The 19,494-nt window shown below is 54.8% G+C and overlaps 3 protein-coding genes across 4 annotated transcripts; 2 read left to right on the plus strand and 1 right to left on the minus strand.

Annotated features, from left to right (window-relative positions):
* Window positions 1-1,523: 1,523 nt before the first annotated feature.
* BLOC1S1 (biogenesis of lysosomal organelles complex 1 subunit 1) lies at window positions 1,524-5,331 on the plus strand. The gene is made up of 4 exons (XM_006075089.3): window positions 1,524-1,845; window positions 2,562-2,634; window positions 4,725-4,857; window positions 5,124-5,331. The coding sequence occupies exons 1-4, from the start codon at window positions 1,539-1,541 to the stop codon at window positions 5,232-5,234; spliced, it is 624 nt and encodes a 207-aa protein (XP_006075151.2). The 5' UTR covers window positions 1,524-1,538; the 3' UTR covers window positions 5,235-5,331.
* Window positions 5,332-5,434: 103 nt separating this feature from the next.
* On the plus strand, window positions 5,435-9,881 carry RDH5 (retinol dehydrogenase 5). Of its 2 annotated transcripts, none has more exons than XM_006075088.4 (5): window positions 5,435-6,154; window positions 6,726-7,053; window positions 7,221-7,479; window positions 9,100-9,263; window positions 9,528-9,881. In XM_006075088.4, the coding sequence occupies exons 2-5, from the start codon at window positions 6,744-6,746 to the stop codon at window positions 9,749-9,751; spliced, it is 957 nt and encodes a 318-aa protein (XP_006075150.1). In that variant the 5' UTR covers window positions 5,435-6,154; window positions 6,726-6,743; the 3' UTR covers window positions 9,752-9,881. The 2 variants fall into 2 exon arrangements, with proteins under 2 accessions (XP_006075150.1, XP_025139478.1); XM_025283693.3 differs by having other exon boundaries at window positions 5,471-6,154; window positions 6,631-7,053.
* A 1,476-nt stretch (window positions 9,882-11,357) lies between these two features.
* Window positions 11,358-14,686, minus strand: CD63 (CD63 molecule). The gene is made up of 8 exons (XM_006075086.4): window positions 14,557-14,686; window positions 13,880-13,956; window positions 12,696-12,884; window positions 12,458-12,532; window positions 12,260-12,355; window positions 12,010-12,147; window positions 11,679-11,762; window positions 11,358-11,514 (listed from the first exon to the last, which is right to left on the minus strand). Exons 2-8 carry the CDS (start codon window positions 13,943-13,945, stop codon window positions 11,449-11,451), a joined length of 714 nt encoding a protein of 237 aa, XP_006075148.1. The 5' UTR covers window positions 13,946-13,956; window positions 14,557-14,686; the 3' UTR covers window positions 11,358-11,448.
* Window positions 14,687-19,494: the final 4,808 nt, after the last annotated feature.

Here is a 19,494-nt window from a genome sequence, read left to right on the forward strand (position 1 = left end):
TTCTGCAGTATAGTACAGGGGTTACACTCAAGCTCTGGCATCAGATAACCCGGCTCTGTATCCTAGCTCGACCGCTTATGAGCTCTATCACTGCACTGCTCTGTACCACAGATTCTTCATCTGCACGTTGTTATATTTCACATGACTAGTCTCAGAATTAAATGAAGTAATACACGTAGAGTGACTTACACATGGCATTAAGTACTCAGGAGATATTGTTAAAGAAGTATCCATATAATAAGCACAGACACACAAACACAATATCCAACACTTTTTTTTAATACTTATTTATTTGGCTGCATTGGGTCTTAGTTGCGGCATGTGGGATCTAGTTCCCCAACCAGGGATCAAACCCTGGGCCCCCTGTATTGGGAGCGTGGAGTCTTAGCCACTGGACTACCAGGGAAGTCCCAGCCCAACACTTTTTATTCAGAGTTTTTATTTTGGCACTTAATGTTCTGCTTTCTGCTGCTAGTTAACCACTTCACTCACTAATCCTTTGACAGCTGGGCAGCTCCCTGGGATTTAAGATGCTGTTCTGCAAAGAGTTGAATGAACTGATCAGTAATCTTCAACTCTGACTCAGAAATTCAAGAATGTTCTATTCTAAATCAGTCAGCAGCCATTTCTCCTCCCCCTGCAAGTACATATAATGAAGTCAATTTTCAACCATGTAACTGAAGTGAGAGAACACCAAAGTTTTGAAAACAGCTTTAGATATGGTTTAGTGCAGTGGTTCTCAACCTTGGGGGCACATTACATTCACTTGAACAACTTTTTAAAAAATACTTGTACCAGGCCTCCACCCTCAGAGATTGGTCACGGACCAAGGCATATTTTTTAAAACTTCCCCAACTGAGTCTAATGTTTAGCTAAGGCTGAGAACCGCTGATTTAATCCAATCTTCTAATTTTACTAAGGAGAAAACCAACATCCAGCGTAGATACACAACTTGCCCAAAGCCACCCAGCATGTCGGTATACGGTGCACCAAGAAGAGAATGTTGTAAGAGCGAGTACATGTTGGTGATGTTTATATTTTTTTCTTATTGGGGTTAATCCCAGAAACACTTCATTAGTTCAGAGAGGTGTTATATAATTTACCTTCTACTTTGGCAGCAGCACTTGTTTTGCTGGTAAGACTGAAATAAAATGGGCTTGCATTCCCTGACCAGAAAAGGACAGAGGTGGAATGGCACATTCACCATACATAGCCAGCCAAATTAGCAAAGCTCCCTAGGAGGCCGCTGAAAATGCCTAAAACGCTGAGGGACTCTGGCGGAATGGCGAGAAGAGACAGGGCTTGAAGAGAGAGGACAGCATTCCCCCTCTAGAGGGAGGAGCTGAGGATTCACTGAGAACCGGCCAGAGCTGCCAGGAGGAAAAGGCCAGGGAAGGAAAAGAATTTCAATGAGTCCTGGGAACCTCTGCTCCCGCAACAACCGAACCATGATAGACAGCCTGGCAACAACAACCCTCCTAGGATCCTGGGATCCAGAGGAGATTAAAAACTGTTCTGCAACCTGAGTACTAAAGAAAATGTCTTCCTACACTTACCAAAGTGAGTGCCCAATAAAGACAAGAGCTCACCTGCCCCTACTATCACCTCCCTTCCCAGCCAAGATCCTCTCTACCTACCACCCCAGGTCTCAAGAGGAGGGCGGTTCCGGGCCTCACGTGACATTGCGGCCACGTGACCCCGGCCCCGCGGGAGCGGACCTGCGAGGTCCAGTTCCGCGAGTCGGAGGGGGGCTGGGCACGCCCTACCCCGAGGCCGCCGCGACCATGCTGTCCCGCCTGCTTAAAGAACACCAGGCCAAGCAGAATGAGCGCAAAGAGCTTCAGGGTAAGCCGAGTATCCAGCCCGCCGTTTTCTCTCCCTCCGCGGCCTAGCCTCAGCCCGGGGCCTGGATCTCAAGTAACGGCCCAGATCCGGGGAAGGGCGCGGGCTTGGGGTAGAGGAAATTACAGGAGCTTTGGTGGAGGGGAGTTCCGTTCCCCTGCCAATGGCTCTGGTCCCTTTAGCAGCATTAGCGTCCCCCTAGGCAACGTCCCCTGCGCTGTGTTCGCAGTATCCTAGCCCCGCCCCCTGTTCACGGAACGCTGTGCCGATTGGTCCAGGGGGCCGCTCGTCCTGGAAGTGGGAAGGAAACCTCCTGAAGAGAGGAGGGTGTTGAGGACCCGACAGGACTGGGATTCTTGGAGGCCTGAAACTGCCGAAATGGGGATGGGGCCCTTGTGTTCTGAATCCAGGCTGAGAACCCCAGAGTTACCAACCTTTAGGCCAAACCAGTGGGGAAAATGTGCCTGAGAGTCTGGAGTCCTGGTCGCTGCCAAGGACTTAGCGTCCCTGGGCGAATCGCTTCCCTTCTCAGGCTACCGGTTTCCTCACCTCGAAAATGAAAGGGTTTGCTTTATGTTTTGCAAGGCCCTGTCAGCTCTGGCACTCTGGAATGACTTGAGGTGTTCCCATAGCTAGCAGAATAATGAATGGGTGGGGAACCTTAAGCATCACTCCTCAAAAAAACAAGTCTATCTAATCCCTTTTCCCCCTCCACCCAGAGAAGAGAAGGCGAGAGGCCATCACTGCAGCGACCTGCCTGACAGAAGCTTTGGTCGATCACCTCAATGTAGGGTATGAACCTCTTTCTGTCAACACGAACACCCCTCCACCCAAGTTTAGGCACTGGCCTAGCCTTCAGGCTGCTCCTGAGGGGAGGAGCTGTTCCTCTCATTCCCCTACCCTCCCCCACACAGCTTAACTTTTATGGAGAGAGTCTTGAGTCAGCTCTGACCCCTAACATTGGGCAAGGGGGAGCAGCTGTGGCCGGTGGAGAAGCAGCCACATTTCCCTTTCCCAACAATAACCTCCCTGGTGCTCACGACTTGATGCCATCTGGCCATGTCCCTTCACCCCTCCAAGTCCAGCTGTCACTTCCAGCGGGAGGGAGAGCACCGTCCTTCCCTACAGCTTCCCACCCTCTCCTTCTGCACCTCCCACCCTCTGGCAAGTCTGGAGAGCAACTGGCAGGAAAGAGATGACACAGCTGGTGAGGGTGAGGGCAGAACCTATGCCAGGAGCCACCGCAGAGCCAGGCTGACACGCCCTCATCCTTCCAGGTCTCCAGAGACCACCCCTTGCTCCCATCCTAAGTAAGGATGCCAGTAATGACCAGATACATGGGAAGGAGTAGAGAACATTGCCTCTTGACCCCAAGTGACCCAGAAAAGTGCAGAGATGATGATTTGATAGCCAGGCCATCTGTTGGGAGAAAGGAGGCAGTGTGATGCCTTCTACCCAGGGCAAGTGGAATAGCTTGGTTGTGAATTCAGAGACTGAGTCACCCAAGTGAGCCAGGCAGGGACTGTCATCTTCATTGCTCATCTCAGGAAGATTAGGGGAAGAGAAGGCTGTGGTTGGGACCTCTGATCCCCGCTCCAGTTCTCCCCCTCCACTCAATGTGAATGAGAGAAAGCAGGAGGTCAATGGGGTAAATAGGGATTTCAGGAGCTCCCAGGGGAAACTTGAAGCATTGGGAGCCCCCTGCGATTCCTGTTTCAGCTCCTATAACACCCCGCACTGTGACCCAGCTATCTCCCAAAGAGAAGGGACAGGGTCGACGCCTTCCCTCCCTCCCACGTCGGCGCCTCCTGGGCTCTGCTGTGAGGTTGGCCCAGGCTTCTCCCGCTTCTCTTTCTTTGCTTGGGGCCACCCTATGTCCAGCTTAGAGGGCAGCTAAGCCAAAGCCAGATTAGAAAGCCTTTTGTGTTGCTGCCCACAGCTCCTCTCATTCCCGGGAAAGGAAAACAAAGGCTCAGTCTATCTCAGCCCCTGTCAGGTGTCCATCCCACTCTCTGGAACAACCCCCCCACACACAACCCCCTTGCTCCCCTCCAGCCCCCACAGATTCCAGTGGGTGGGGGCACCGGATGTGGAGTCTCCCAGCTGACCTAGAACTTTGGGGCGGAGAATGAAAGATTCATCAACCAATTAGGGAGAACAATTGTTGCACAATTACTGGGGGGGTGGGAGTGAGTGGGCAGAGGACTGGGGATACCAACCTCATGGCAGTAATGGAACTGCAGCGAACTGTGATTAAGGAGAAAAGAAAGACTATTGCCTGGAGCAGAAGGAAGAGAGAGTGCGTGTGTGTGTTCGTTCATCAGTGTGGGCGAAAGGAGGATTGGGAGAGAGACAGAGCCAGGAAGCAGCCCTTGGGATGTCTTCTCTTGACCCTGAGTTCCTGGGGAGGGGGTTGCTCTCCCATCCCACCCCGGATTCAGGGAGGGGCCCGATTTCCCTTCCCAACTTCTTGCACGGATCCCTGGCCTCCCAATCATTGCCAGATGTGTCCCTGCTGCTGGATTTTCCCAGCCTCCCCACGGCCCCTTTTCCCTCCCAGCTTCTTCCCCAGTGGTACCCGCTCCACCCCTGCTGACCAAGTGCACCCTCCCTTCTCTCCCCCAGCTTTGGGAGCTCCTTTCAGGGCAGGAAATGGTCATATCTAGTTAGCTCTCCTGGGAATCCTGGGAATGGAAGGAAGGGACCGGGCTCACTTGCATGCTCTCGTAGTCACTTGCCTTACATCCAGGAATGGCTGAAATCCCAAGGTTTTCTCCATCCTGACTCCTGAGCAGCCTCCTACTGCAGCCCTGGGATGTTAGTTCTGGAGACCACTCCCCACCAGCTGGGTGATATGGCCTCCCTCCTCCTCCAACCTCTAGTGTGGCCCAGGCCTACATGAACCAGAGGAAGCTTGACCATGAGGTGAAGACCCTGCAGGTCCAGGCAGCCCAGTTTGCCAAGCAGACAGGCCAGTGGATCGGGATGGTGGAGAACTTCAACCAGGCTCTCAAGGTAAGCCACACTGCCTGCCTCACCAGCCTCATCCTATGACCCCATTGACTGCACCCTCAGGGGCTTCCCTCTGGCCTGGGGTTAAAAAGGAAGTGCGGATAGTCCCAGAAAGCCCAGAAATCTACGGCCCCAGTGCCACGGAAGTTAGAGGAAGAGGTAAAAGCAGCTGGTGGGTCCAAGCAAAGCCCTTTCTAGGGGATGGCTCCAGCCCCTGGAGCCACACCCCACCCACCCTGACTCCTGGGCTCCCACCCCCTCCCTTCCAGGAAATTGGGGATGTGGAGAACTGGGCTCGGAGCATCGAGCTGGACATGCGCACCATTGCCACCGCGCTGGAGTACGTCTACAAAGGGCAGCTGCAGTCGGCCCCCTCCTAGCCCCGCCTGCTGTCCCTGCCCCAATCTCCCACCTGCCCCGGGTGGGCAGGAGGGAGGCTGACAGCCCATGAATAAAACACAAGCCTCCATTTCTCCATGTTTGTCTCCAGGAACTACTAGCTTCTTGTGGGGGGCGGGGATGGAAGATTCAAAGGCTCTTCCTCTTAAGAGACGCTACCTTTTGGGTGTCTCTTTTGGATAGGGACTGGAACTAGCTTCCTCTTAAGGTCTCAAGTCTCTTCTCCTCCTCGGGCCTGGTACCTGTTGCAGGTACCTTCCGGATAAGCAGAACGTGGGAGTTCCCCACCCCTCCCCAGAGAAGGGCAGTGGGCCCCATCCCAAGCTTCCCAACCCAGGACTTCCATTTCCGGCAGAGGAGAAACGAAACAGGGAGCAGGCCTGGTCCAGCTCTGGCTCTCTGCCCCTCCACGTGCTCACGGCCTCTCCCAGCCTGGTGCTAAGCAGTGTCATGAGTCTAGACCAGGTGGGAGATTAACTCTTGGGTGTGGGAGCACTTCAGGGCGGGGAGAGGAAGGAATGACAGGTCCAAGGTTACGGACAGAAGGGGGCAGCTGCCATCCTGGACAGATACCCTCGTCTTAAGAATCAGTGACAGAGAGAGCCAGGAAGCCCCACTAGAAAAGACCAAGCCAAGGGGGGAGCCGGGCGCTCCTGGCCGGTGCCAAGCCCTGGCTTCAGCCCGCAGGCCCAGCTTCCCTGGCTCCTCCTCCCCCACCCCTGCCCCCGCCAGCCCCACATGCACTTAATACTTCTGGCACCCAGTCCACCCGCCACGGACTTTGGCCTTAGCTGTAGCTAGTGTGGGAGCCTGGGAAGACCTGGACCACAAGTTTCTCAAGCAAAACAAAAGGAGCAGCTTCAGGTGCTATAGTACCTGCCAACAGCTTTCCTCTGAGGAGGTAAGCAGGGTGCTGGGGGGAGGGGAGGGACAGTGGCTATGAGAAGACTAGTGATATTGAAAACTCAAAGCCTAAAGCTTGGCGGGTGTCCCCTCACACTTTATCCCCTTTGATCCTCCACAGCTCCCAGGTGGGCATGCTGGGCGTTAGCCCTACTTGGGAGATGAGAAAACAAGTTCAGAGACACAGGGCAGTGCTCAGCCTCACACAATAAGTTTGGAGCCACCAGGACTAGAATGCAGGTGTCCTTTATTTGTTTCCAAAACCAGGGCTCAGCTGGTTTAGTGGGAGCTGAGGCAACAACAAAGATCCCTCTGCTCCCGTGCAGCTGATCTGCGCAGGACCCAGCTCATGACCTTTCAGTTAAGTTACCCACAGATACAGGGTCTGCCCAGATCGTCACTTTACTTAGATGAACCATAGTTTGTCTGCAGGTTATCTGCCAAGCAGGTAATTTGTCAATTTGCTCAAACCAGAGACTTCCAGCTAGGCAAGGATCTGAGGGGTGAGGGCTGGAGGGCCAGCGTCGGCTAGACACGTCCCCCTGCCCAGCCTCGGCTGCCACCTGCAGGTCACCTGGGCTCCAGCCATGTGGCTGCCTCTGCTGCTGGGTGTCTTGCTCTGGGCAGCGCTGTGGTTGCTCAGGGACCGGCAGTGCCTGCCAGCCAGCGATGCTTGTATCTTCATCACCGGCTGTGACTCGGGCTTTGGGCGGCTCCTTGCTCTGAGGCTGGACCAGAGAGGCTTCCGAGTACTGGCCAGCTGCCTGACACCCTCGGGGGCAGAGGACCTCCAGCGGGTCGCCTCCTCCCGCCTCCACACCACCCTGCTGGATGTCACAGATCCCCAGAGCATCCGGCAGGCAGTCAAGTGGGTGGAAACGCATGTTGGGGAAGCAGGTGAGTGTGGCGGGGGCCACAGGGATAGACATGTGAGGTGTGCACACACAGGGGCTGTGGGAAGCCAGAGAGACTGTGTGGGGGGAGTAGCAGGGCTCAGATCCCCCCGGGAAGGAGAGGGGCCATGGGAATGCCTCCCCTACCCAACACCTCTCATCCACCCACAGGGCTTTTTGGTCTGGTGAATAATGCTGGTGTGGCTGGCATCATTGGTCCCACCCCATGGCAGACGCGGGAGGACTTCCAGCGGGTGCTGAATGTGAACACGCTGGGTCCCATCGGGGTCACCCTCGCCCTGCTGCCCCTGCTGCTGCAGGCCCGGGGCCGAGTGATCAACATCACCAGTGTCCTTGGCCGCCTGGCAGCCAATGGAGGGGGCTACTGCGTCTCCAAGTTTGGCCTGGAGGCCTTCTCTGACAGCCTGAGGTGAGGGGGGCAGGGACTCCGCTCCCAACTCAGGGGGAGCCTGCTCAACCAACAAATTAGCAGCTGCCCACCACATGGCATGGTGGAGTTTAGGGCTTAAGAGACAGTTTAGGGCTCGACTTCCTGGGTTCAGATCCCAGCTTTCACTCATCTGAGCTTGGTGACCTTGGTCAGTTACTGTTTTTTTCCCACCTTGTTCCTCCTGTTAAATCACGATGAGGCCTGCCTCATGGGTGAGTAAAATGAGGGTATGTGTGAGGCTCCAGCAGAGCCTGGTACATAGAAAATGCCCCCAAAATCCCACTCTCTTAGTGTTATTGTTACTAATGATAACCATTACTTACCATGAGTACCTTTACATAACACTTTCTCATTCAATTCTCCCTAAAATCCTGTAAGGGTAGGTGTTAACACCCTTAGGGGATGGGCTTCCCTGGTGGCTCACACAGTAAAGAATCTGCCTGCAATGCAGGAGACGCAGGTTCAATCCCTGGGTTGGGAAGATCCCCTGGAGAAGGGAATGTCTTATCCACTCCAGTATTCTTGCCTGGAGAATTCCATGGACAGAGAAGCCCGGTGGGCCACAGTCTGTGGGGCTGCAAAGAGTCAGACACAACTGAGGGACTCACACACACCACACAAACATACCCAAAGTCACCCAAGACCACACACTGGTGGGAGCACTGGCACGTATACCTACAGAGCCTGGTCCTTATGTCCTCTGGCCCCTATTTAGACAATAATGTTCAAAGTCCCATGAGAGCACAAAGCAGACTCAACAACCATAGGAACAGGGCCTGAATTTGGAACAGACCTTTGATTCCCTCAAGCTGAGCCCGCCTTCTGAAGGAAGCCTTCCTCTGTCACCATCACTCAGCAGATAGCATCAATATCCACTTTTGTCCCTATGCCTCAGTTGTTTAATTTTCGTTTAATCAGCATCATGGAAATATACTTTCAACTTGAACTTGGGTAGTCTGTTCTGGGTACTCCCACTTTCCCCCAGCAAACACCAGTCTAATTTTTCCCCAGCAAAGATCCAGCACTTTCGACCCCGTGTTTTGGGATCTAGGGAACATGATTCTTCCAGTTCAGGAGTTGGCAGATTGTGCTTCCAAGGCCAGATCTCTAGCCAGCTGCCTACAAGCTAATAATGGCGTTTGCATTTTTAAACAGTTACACTATAATCAGTTATGTAAGTACCTACATAACATTTAAATCTGCAATGCTGAAAATATTTACTATCTGGCCCTTTAAGAAGTTTGCTGGTCCCTGCTCTAGGTGCTAGAAGAGAATACAAAAGGAAGAAAAACTCAACCTCCTTGGGACTTCCCTGGTGGTCCAGTGGTTAAGACTCTATGCTTTGACTGCAGGGCGCCCGGGTTTGAGCCCTGATCGGGGAACTAATAACCTGCATGACACAACATGGCCAAAAAACAAAAACAAATGAAACTCCGCCTTCCCTCTGACCCGCTTGCCCCTCATCCCGTGGCAGTGGGGATGTCTCTTCCTGACAGAAATCCTGACTCTCTTCCCATCTCAGCATCCCTACACATGTCCCTGAAGGTCCTCTCCCTATAAAGACAAGAACCCAGAAACCTCTCTCTGCCCTCACTCCAGGCGAGACGTGGCTCCTTTTGGGGTACGGGTCTCTATCGTGGAACCTGGCTTCTTCCGAACCCATGTGACAAACCTGGAAACTTTGGAGGACACCCTGCAGGCCTGCTGGGCACGGCTGCCTCCAGCCACACAGGCCCTCTATGGGGAGGCCTTCCTCACCAAATGTGAGTAGCTGGGCCCGCGAAGGGGCGCATGAAGGGAAACAAGGGTGCCGGAAGGCCAGTCCTGCATCAGTCTGCTGGGAGGAGACATGCAGGGCAGTCAGGGAAGGGATGAGGGAGAAGGGGGTGCCATAGGAGAACACCCCAGCCATAGGCAACCTGCCCACACCCCAAACTGGGGAGGGGACTGAGAACCCCAGGAGACCCGGCCTGGGGTGGGCTGGAGCAGGACAGGGACACTGATCACAACCGTCCACTGGGCTGCAGACCTGAGAGTGCAGCAACGTATCATGAACATGATCTGTGACCCGGACCTGGCCAAGGTGAGCAGGTGCCTGGAGCATGCCCTAACTGCCCGTCACCCCAGAACCCGCTACAGCCCAGGCTGGGATGCCAAGCTGCTCTGGTTGCCAGCCTCCTACTTGCCAGCCAGCCTGGTGGATGCTGTGCTCACCTGGGTCCTTCCCAAGCCTGCCCAGATGGTCTACTAAATCCAGCCCTCCAGCAAAAGATGGTTGTTCAAGGCAAGGACTCTTGATTTATTCTGTCCCCTACCCTGGTACTGCCTGGTGTGTGGCATAAAACAGTCACTCAATAAATGTGTATTATTCAAAACAAAAAACACTATGGGTGGGCAGAAATGAAGGTGCACAGTGGGAGTTCAGTTCAGTCGCTCAGTCGTGTCCAACTCTTTGTAACCCCATGATCCGCAGCACACCAGGCCTCCCTGTCCATCACCAACTCCCAGAGTTCACTCAGACTCATGTCCATCAAGTCGGTGATGCCATCCAACCATCTCATCCTTTGTTGTCCCCTTCTCCTCCTGCCCTCAATCTTTCCCAGCATCAGGGTCTTTTCAAATGAGTCAGCTCTTCACATCAGGTGGCCAAAGTATTGGAGTTTCAGCTTCAGCATCAGTCCTTCCAATGAACACCCAGGACTGATCTGCTTTAGGATGGACTGGTTGGATCTCCTTGCAGTCCAAGGGACTCTCAAGAGTCTTCTCCCAACACCACAGTTCAAAAGCATCAATTCTTCGGTGCTCAGCTTTCTTTATAGTCCAACTCTCACATCCATACATGACCACTGGAAAAACCATAGCCTTGACTAGACGGACCTTTGTTGGCAAAGTAATGTCTCTGCTTTTGAATATGCTGTCTAGGTTGGTCATAACTTTCCTTCCAAGGAGTAAGCATCTTTTAATTTCATGGCTGCACAGTGGGAGACTGACCCCATTTAACTCCTAACCTAGGCTGGGGCTTCCCTGGTGGCTCAGTGGTAAAGGATACACCACACCTGCCAATGCAGGAGACACAGGAGACATGGGTTCAACAACCACCACCACCTAAGCTGACATCCTCCAGGGTCTCTGGCGTGTTTAGTACCTGCAAAACATCTAGTACCCACAGGGGGCGCAAGGGGACAGTCTTGCGTGTTTGAAGCTGCACCTAGAGACGTGGCCACCAGAGGGCACTGTTGGATGTCTCCTTTCTGCGTGAACTAAGGTTGAAGTCCAGTGTTAAAGAGTGGGAATAGGAGTGTGGAGAGCTGGTGAAGAGGAGTCAAGGCCAAGCTGGGTGGTTTCCATGGAAAAACAGGCACCCACCTCTTAAATTCTTCTATTATCTAAAGTAAGTCAAGAAGGACATAAACTGGCCGCACAGGTATAAAAGTGACTTGTCACCACCCTGAAAGAAGCCAGGCCCCCTTGAGGATTAGTGGAGCAGGGAGTTGCTGGGACCTCTGAGGTGGGCAGAAGGCCAGGGAGAAGATGTCGACGGTGGATGTAGGCCGGCCTCTCCCAGGTAGGACCTTTGTAGGGAATCCCATTGACTTGGGAGATGGTTTCATGAACCCTTCAGCACTGAGCCTGGCAGCACAGGGAGGGCAGTGGGCCTCAACCTCCTCTGGATCCTCACATCCACTGCCAGACCAAAGAAAGCCTTGAGCAAAATCCTCCTTTTGCCCCCTCCCCCCCCAAACAGGCCAGCCTTTCCCAGAGGTGCAAATAGAACAGGGTCCCAGAGGATGGGAACATGGATAAAGAGGGAGAAGGGATAAAGTATCGCTCTTTAAGATAAATTGAGACTCTTTCTCTTTGGGGTCTGAAAAAATAATCCGTTTAATTGAAAAACCTGGAGTATATTACCCCACTCCCCTGGATGAGGGGGCTGAAGAGACAGACCCCCTACATCACCTCATAGCCACTTCGGATGCTCTTCACAAGGCAGCATGCTAAGACAATACCCAGGATCTAGAAGGACAGAGAGAGATGGGGGTGAAGAGGGGTCAGGGAGGCAAGATAGAGACCCACCCAAGAGACCCCAGAGACAACCAGGGCTTCCCTCCACAGACCAGTCCCCTGCTCAGCACCCTCCCACTGCCCCTAGTCCCCAGATGCCCAAGGGTGCCTCTCACCTCCACAAAGGCAATGCCCAGGGCTGCCGCAGCCACCACCAGCACATTCTTCCTCAGCCAGGCCGCAATCTTCTCCACACAGCCCTGGCGGGTGGCAGGCACACAAGACAAGACCCGGTCAGAAATTTCCCACACCCCTCTCCATGCCCACCTGGCTCCCCCACCCTCTGTCCCTTTCATCCTATCCCCAGCATTAGCAGATTCCCTCCCGATCCCTGATGCCTAATTTCCCAGAGCCCCAACCTTCTTCACCTCCACCCCTGGTCCCTCTCACCTCCTGAAACATTTCCCAGCTTTCCCAAGTCCCCTACTATCTCAGCCCCCTTCCTACCTCAGTATGGATGTCCTTTACAATGAAATTAACCCCACAGTTATGAGTGATATTGACGCAGCAGGAGTCAGGGACTCGATTGGTCATGGTCGGGATCTTCTCCCAGTCTGTGTAGTTAGCCGCCCCGCAGCACTCAAACTGGGGGAGAGCAGAGATATGGGGGGAAAGGCTGTTAAGTGACCCTCCATCTTCAACATGGAGGTAAGAATCTCCTCCTCCTACTACGCCTGCTCCCAGCAACCCCACTGACATCTTTCTGCATCTTGTCCAGGATCGATGCCGTCTGGTTGTCTTTTGGATAATTCTTCATCTGCTGCCGGAAGTCCTTATTAAATTCTGATCTCACCTGGGAATAGGGAGGAGCACCGTGGAGGTCAGAACTCAGGGCACCTGGGTCCCAGAGCAGCCACGCCTCTGAGGCAAGGACTTCCCCTTATTCCCTGCTTACCTTGTCTCTAAACACATAGCCAGCAATGGCTGCAGCCACTTCAACTAACATGATAAGGGACAAGAAGATGGCAAACTGCAGGTGCAAAGGATAGGAGTCAGGTTAGAGTCTGGGTGGGAGGACCCTGCCGGTCTCAGGAACATTCAAGGTTTCCCTCACCCACCCACCCCCCAAACCCTGCCCAGAGAAATGCCCTTTTGGCAGCCCCAGGCACCCACGCTGGCCCACAGCCACTCACTGTGATCATAAGACAGTAGTTCTCCTTGCAGGCTCCACAGCAGCCCACAAAGGCCACCAGGAAGAGGAAGGCCCCCACTGCGATGATGACCACAGGCAACAGGAAACTAGGGGTGGCCCCATTGGTGATGGTCTGATTCAGGACGAGGTGGGTCCCTACGCCCACAGCAATCAGTCCCACCGCACAGGCCTGTGAGGAGGAGGGCAGGGCAGGGCAGGACTCAGAAGACCCAGCACCCACCAGCCCCCCACGGTGGAAGGTGCGGTTGACCCAGGACACAGATGGAAGCCCACTCCAGAGAGACTGATTCTCACACCTCCAGGAAACTTCTGACAGTGGGGGAGGAGGTTGACCCATCCTTGCCCCACAGTGAGGGCTAGGCAAACTGTTCAAGGCTCTCTGGGAGAAAGCCCTCAGGAAGAACCACACCTTCCTTCAAGCAATTTCTCACCAAATGCAAAAAAAGAGAAGTTTCCAGTAAGTCTTGATCCCAGGACACACATGCCTCACAAAGAGCAGTGCTTCCTTTGAGCCTCTTCCTTTGCGCCTCCAGGGCTCCCAGAATTGCCCTCTCACTATCCTCATCAGAGACCACATCCTCACCAGCTGTGAGGAGTGCTCCTCAGGCCTCCTGGGCCTGGGAGAAGGGAGGGGTTTTAAAGGGGTCAGAGTGGCCGGTCCCTCCCTGTACAAACAGTAGCCTCTCAAGCCAGGAGCCCAGGACTGGAGCAATGGAGATGGGCAGAGCCCTTACCCACCCCCAAGCGGCCGGGAGGGGTGATGAGGGAATGAAGAGGGATGAAGGAGTGGCGGGAGAGAAAGAACAGAGAAGCGGGGAGCAGAGGCACACCCGAGGCGAGGCGCAGAGCGGCGATAGTATCAGAACAGGCAGTTGGCTGGTTGCCCCACTGCCCCATATCACAGGAGGCTGGGTCACCAGACAGGAAGGGCCCGGAGGGCTTACGGAGAAGGAGACCGGCCTTTGTGGGCCCAAACCAGCCTCAAAGTTTCCCGAAAGCTGGAGGAGAGGACGGCCGCGCTGGCTTCGCCTGTAGCCCGGGCTTTTTCCTCCCACATCTGGTCTCCAGCTGCCTTCATTGTTGGCCGCTCACCCCTCATCCCTCCGGAGCCAGGTCGCCCCGCACCCTGCCAGCGCGCCCAAGCCGACCCCGCTCCCTACTCACGCAGAAGACCAGCAGGAGAACGTAGAGCAGGAACTTGACACATTTCATTCCTCCTTCCACCGCCATGGCTGCCTGGCCTGGGGCAGAGGGGCGGGCGGGGGGATCAGAACCGGTCGAGGCGGGATCTCGCTTTCCGAGCTCCCCGCCGGCCCTCGAGACCTCCCCTGAGCCGCCCCCATTCCCGGCCCCTCCCACCCGGAAACCCGCGGTCAGATCCACGTCTTTCAGCCCCCTCTTCTACCCGCCGAAGAGGGGTGGGGGCGCCCGCAGCCCAGCCCGGACCCCGCCCCGCCCCGCCGCCTCGCGGGGCCTTGGACCCACCCGAGGGCGCTGGCAGCGGCCAGGACCGAACGCCTACCCTCGGCCCTCCAGCCTCCAGGTGTTAAACACCCCTCTCCACTCAACCAGTCACGGAAAACTCTCCTCAGCCCCAGCCCGACCCCCGAGACCTTTCCCCTGGGTTCTGATCACCGACGAACAGAAGTGCGGCCGGCGCCCCCGCACCCCAGCCCGTCCCTAGCCTCCCGAACTTCACCAAGTTGAAAAGTTGCGAGGGCCTCGGGAGCGGCGGGGAGCGCGGCAGATCTGCGGAGGCCTGGGGCGAGTCCCCGAGCTGGGGGCGACCCGTGACCCCCTCCCCACTCCCCGCCGCAGCCTCTAGGGTCCCGCGGCCTCACCTGGGCTCCCGGAGGCTGTGTGCTGCTCTCCCGCCGCTGCTCAGGGGCTGTCTAGCTGCACCCCCCGGCTCCGGCCCCGCCCGGCGCGCGGCTCCGCCCCGGCTCCAGCCACAGCCCCCTCCCCCGCCGAGTGGCCTCCAGCCTCCCTCATGTGACGGGGGAACAGCTGCGGCCTGAGTCACTGGGCTCACATGGGGAAGGCCAAGCCCCCCGCCCGGTCGAGGTCACGTGGCCCCCGACCGGAGACAGCGCCCACCCCCACCAAGCGAGGGCACCAAGGGCAGGACCTCGGGGTGCCTGAGGCCCTTTTGGCGCCCCCAGAAAGGGGCCACCTCGGTGTAGGAGAGCGGGACCCGGCGCCGCCTAGATCTTTCTGGCTCAGGGAAAGGGAGGAGACATGTGAAAGCCAAAGGAGGGAGAAGCCGCCCGGAGTTACTCTCTGAGCGCCGGGTCAGGCTGCAGAGCTGAGGCGAGATGACCAGATGGTCTTCAGAAGGCCTCCTCATCCTCCACCCAGAGCCCACCCTCTTCCTCTCGCTCCAACTCCTTTCCAGCCCCCGACCCCTGCCCCAGAGTCAACAGGAAACTGCTGGCTCTCTGGGATCTGGTGGGGCCAGAATAAACTTTAAGAAAGGCCCCAGCCTCACAGCCTCCAGCGTTCTAGAGTGGGTGTTCCCGTACCCCTCTTTTAACCCCTCCTCCGTTTTCTGGAGCTCCAGAGTAATGAGCCGAGAAGTGGAGGAAGCCCTTCCCAGCACCATGTCACCCAGCCAATCAAAACACGTCAGAGTCAGGCTCCTCCCTCTGTGGGAGGGTGGCCGAGGTGGCCTCCCACCCCTCCGGGATCTCCCCGTTGCGGTGGAGGTTTGGGGGCGACCCTCACGCGGGCATGGCATATATACCCTGGATTGCCCCATCGCATCCTGGTGGACAGCCCAGAGGGCAAGGCCAAGAGAGGACTGGAAGGTGAGGGGGTGGTCTCAAGCTGCATCCCTCCCTGTGAGCCATGGTGGTCCCCAGGAGCTATGTGAACAGTTCACGAGCATAACCAGCCACTACAACCTGCCCCCGCCCCCCCAACCCCGCCTGGGCCCCGCCCCTTAGATTCTTCTCAGCCAGCCTAAAGAACCATTTCCTGAGCTTCAGTATATGTCAAGGAAGGAAAGAAACTAAGAGCAAAAGGAAGGCCATCTGGACTGGGATGAGAACCAGCTTCCAGGATCACAATCTTCCAGTAAGACACACTGAGGCCCTTCTGGACCTGGCGTGCCTGCGTGCGTGCTAAGTCGCTTCAGTCCTGTCCAACCCTGTGCAACCCCATGCACTGCAGCCCACTAGGCTCTTCTGTCCATGGCACTCTCCAAGCAAGAACACTGGAGTGGATCGCCATGTCCTTCTCCACTTCTGGACTTTGTTTCCCAGTTATCACCGCAGGTGAGCTGTGCAGGAGGAGCCAAGATGCTGAAGAAAGGAGTATTCATCTGTTTCTGCCAGCCATGTGCTGGGCACAGGGCCAGTGTGGCAAGAGAATTGGTGGCCCCATCCTGTGCCAGCAGGCAGAAGCAAGCCCACGCTGTGAACAGAGGCAGAAACCCCTGGTGGCAGCTGGATGAGCTCAGAGGGAGGGACAGGTGGTGCCTCTGCCCCAGAGAAAAACAAAAAAGAATGAATTTCACCGAGGTGCTTGGTGCTCTCTGAGGTGTATGTGTTAGTCACTTAGTCGTATCCGACTCTTTGTGACCCCATGGACTGTAGCCCACCAGGCTCCTCTGTCCAAGGGATTCTCCAGGCAAGAATACTGGAGTGGGTTGCCATACCTTCCTCCAGGGGATCTTCCTGACACAGGGATCGAACCTGCGCCTCTTATGTCTCCTGCATTGGCAGTCGAGTTCTTTACCACAAGTGCCACTTGGGAAGCCCCACTCTCTGAGGTGACCTTAAACAATAAAAGGGCAGTCGCTCAGTTCCAGGGACAAGGAAAGGGTCAAGTGTAAAAAGGATTAGTTTTAAAAGTCCATGGCAGGAGCTTTCCTGGTGGTCCAGTGGTTAAGAATCTGCCTTGCAGTGCAGGAGACACTAGTTCGATCTCTGGTCCAGGAAGATCCCACATGCCATAGGGCAGCTAAGCCTGTGTAACACAACTACTGAAGCCTGCACTCCCTAGAGCCTGTGTTCTGCAACAAGAGAAGACACTGTGATGAGAAGCACACCACAAGTGGAGAAAGCCCACATGCAGCAAGGAAGACCCAGCGCAGCCAAAAATAAATCAATTAAAAAAACAAAGCCCTTCCAGTGCAGGGGCATGGGAACTAAAGATCCCTCACAGTGTATTGGGGTTGGCTGGCTCACAGGGCTGGGGAAGGGTGTGGTGACCAATGGTGGGCAGGGAGGTGGTCTGCAGTCAAGATTGAGAAACTTTAGCTACCAAAACACCAAGCATAATGCTTGGTCTTTGACTGAATCTTCGCCTGAACAAACTGACTACGAAAGACATTTTAGAAAGAACTTGTCATTCAGTTGCTAAGTCGTGTCTGACTCTTTGTGACCCTATAGACTGCAGTCTGCCAGTCTTCCCTGTCCTTCTCCATCTCCCGGAGCTTGCTCAAACTCATGTCCATTGAGTCAATGATCCTGTCCAACCAACTCATCCTCTGTCACCCCCTTCTCCTCCTGCCCTCAATCTTTCCCAGCATCAGGGTCTTTTCCAGTGAATCAGCTCTTCTCCACAGGTGGCCAAAGTATTGGAACAACTAGGCAAATCTGAATATAACAGAAGATTAGACACGAGAAAATAATGTTATTAATGATAGTATGATTATATAGGAAATTTTCTCTATTTTTTTAAAGATGCATACTAAAATGTTTCAGGGTGAAATGTCACATCTGTAATCGACCTTGGAATACTTCACATAACAACAGATGAAGTGAAAAGAAGACAGTCTGACATGTACACCCATGGCTGATTCGTGTCAATATATGGCAAAAACCACTACAATATTGTAAAGTAATTAGCCTGCAATTAAAATAAATTTAAATTTAAAAAAAGAAGACAGTCTGGGTGACACGACTGTTAAGAACCTAGTGGCTGTGTAGGGTGTGTTGTCAGGGCAAAGGGGAGGGTGGGAAATAACCAAGAGGGTGAACGCCGACCTCCTGCTGAAAGGAGGAGGAATGAGTGCTGGCACATCTTGGTCCAAGGGAGGGCTGATGAAGGCCAGAACCAGGGAAAGGAGGGGAAATCCTTGGAGGGGCCTTTCAGAGAGAAAATCAAAACAAGGTGACTGCCTACCTGTGGGAGCAGAAGAGGAAGTGGGAAGAGTCTGAGATAACTCAGAGTTTCCAGACCTGGGAGCCCAAGGGAGAGGTGGTGGTCACCAAAGGCAGGAGGCACATAAGGTGCAGCCGAGTAGAGGTGTCCCACCTGGAATTAGGAATGTGAGCCTCAGGAGAGAGGAGTAGTCAGACTAGAGAGAGAAAGTGATATTGAAATTCACAGACAGGGCGTCCCTGGTGACTCAGGGGTAAAGACTCCGCCTGCCAATGCAGGAGACATGAGTTTGATCCCTGGGTCAGGAAGATGCCCTGGAGAAGAGAATGGTTACCCACTTCAGTATACTTGCCTGGAAAATTCCATAGACAGAGGAGCCTGGTGGGCTACAGTCCATGGGACCGCAAAGAGTCAGACGTGACTGAGCGACAACAGCAGCAAATGCACAGATGGGTGAAGGCTAGGGCGAGAGAACACTGAGACAGGATTTCAGAAAACCCTTGCGTTTAAGGAAAATGGGGGAGGGGTTAGTAGCAGTAAGTGATCCGAAAGGGAAAGGAAGTTGCGGAGCTGGGCTACTCACTCTGCCAGGCCCACTGCCCAGCACTTAGAGCCATGAGTTCTCTCAATCCTAATGACAACCCAGGAGGGCTGTGTGATTTGTCCTGTTTCAAAAGTGAAAGTGTTAGTCACTCAGTCGTGTCTGACTCTTTGAAACCTCACGGATTGTAGCCAGCCAGGCTCCTCTGTCCACGGAATTCTCCAGGCAACAATACTGGAGCGGGTAGCCATTCCCTTCTCCAGGGGATTTCCCCAACCCAGAGTACGAACCTGAGTGTCCTGCATTGCAAGCAGATTCTTTACCATCTGAGCAGAGATAAGGAAACTGAGGCTCAGAGACAGGGAGTGACATGCCCTGAGTCCAAGCTAGTAAAAGGCATTGTTAGGATGTGAACCCAGAACTCTGGGGGTTCCAGAGCCTCTGCTTTTTCCTCTGTCTCACTTTCTCAGAGGCCAAGAGAAAAGAGAACTTCAGAGTAGGAGGAGGGGACAGTGGTCAGAAGCACTGAATAGTAAAGAAAGGTGAGAAGCAAGAGAAGGCCATTGGGTGGGGTGGCATTTTCCAGAGCAGAGCCAGGGCAGGATCCTGAGCACCCCCTGGGTGAGTGTGGAGGCCTCCAGGCAGGCAGGGGTGGAGCTGGGAGGTGGTTCAGGAGGATGGGACCCTCCTAGAGGAACACCAGGGGGAGGGCTAGAAACGCACTGCGGCCAGGGTGGCATGCTGGCAGCAGCTGGGAGAGAAAGAATGGGGCCAAGGAGACCCAGGGGAACAGATCTGTGTGGAGCTGGAAGGGGGACGGCAAGAAAAGTCCATTCCTAGTCACATTCCGATGGCACCCCACTCCAGTACTCTTGCCTGGAAAATCCCATGGACAGAGGAGCCTGGTGGGCTGCAGTCCATGGGGTCACTAAGAGTCGGGCATGACTGAGCGACTTCACTTTCACTTTTCACTTTCATGCATTGGAGAAGGAAATGGCAACCCACTCCAGTGTTCTTGCCTAGAGAATCCCAGGGACGGGGGAGCCTGGTGGGCTGCCGTCTGTGGGGTCGTCGGACACGACTGAAGCGACTTTAGCAGCAGTAGCAGCAGCAGCAGTCACATTCCTAG

This window comes from Bubalus bubalis, chromosome 4, assembly GCF_019923935.1.
Source record: "Bubalus bubalis isolate 160015118507 breed Murrah chromosome 4, NDDB_SH_1, whole genome shotgun sequence".
NCBI lineage: Eukaryota > Metazoa > Chordata > Mammalia > Artiodactyla > Bovidae > Bubalus > Bubalus bubalis.

Coding starts and splice junctions, on each gene's coding strand:
- RDH5 (XM_006075088.4), top strand. CDS start 6,744: ATGTGGCTGCCTCTGCTGCTGGGTGTCTTGCTCTGGGCAGCGCTGTGG. Junction 7,480..9,099: donor GCCTTCTCTGACAGCCTGAG/GTGAGGGGGGCA, acceptor CCCTCACTCCAG/GCGAGACGTGGCTCCTTTTG. Junction 9,264..9,527: donor GGAGGCCTTCCTCACCAAAT/GTGAGTAGCTGG, acceptor ACTGGGCTGCAG/ACCTGAGAGTGCAGCAACGT.
- BLOC1S1 (XM_006075089.3), top strand. CDS start 1,539: ATGTCTTCCTACACTTACCAAAGTGAGTGCCCAATAAAGACAAGAGCT. Junction 2,635..4,724: donor GTCGATCACCTCAATGTAGG/GTATGAACCTCT, acceptor TCCAACCTCTAG/TGTGGCCCAGGCCTACATGA. Junction 4,858..5,123: donor ACTTCAACCAGGCTCTCAAG/GTAAGCCACACT, acceptor CCTCCCTTCCAG/GAAATTGGGGATGTGGAGAA.
- CD63 (XM_006075086.4), bottom strand. CDS start 13,945: ATGGCGGTGGAAGGAGGAATGAAATGTGTCAAGTTCCTGCTCTACGTT. Junction 12,533..12,695: donor ACTACTGTCTTATGATCACA/GTGAGTGGCTGT, acceptor TTGCACCTGCAG/TTTGCCATCTTCTTGTCCCT. Junction 11,763..12,009: donor TAAAGGACATCCATACTGAG/GTAGGAAGGGGG, acceptor GCCACCCGCCAG/GGCTGTGTGGAGAAGATTGC.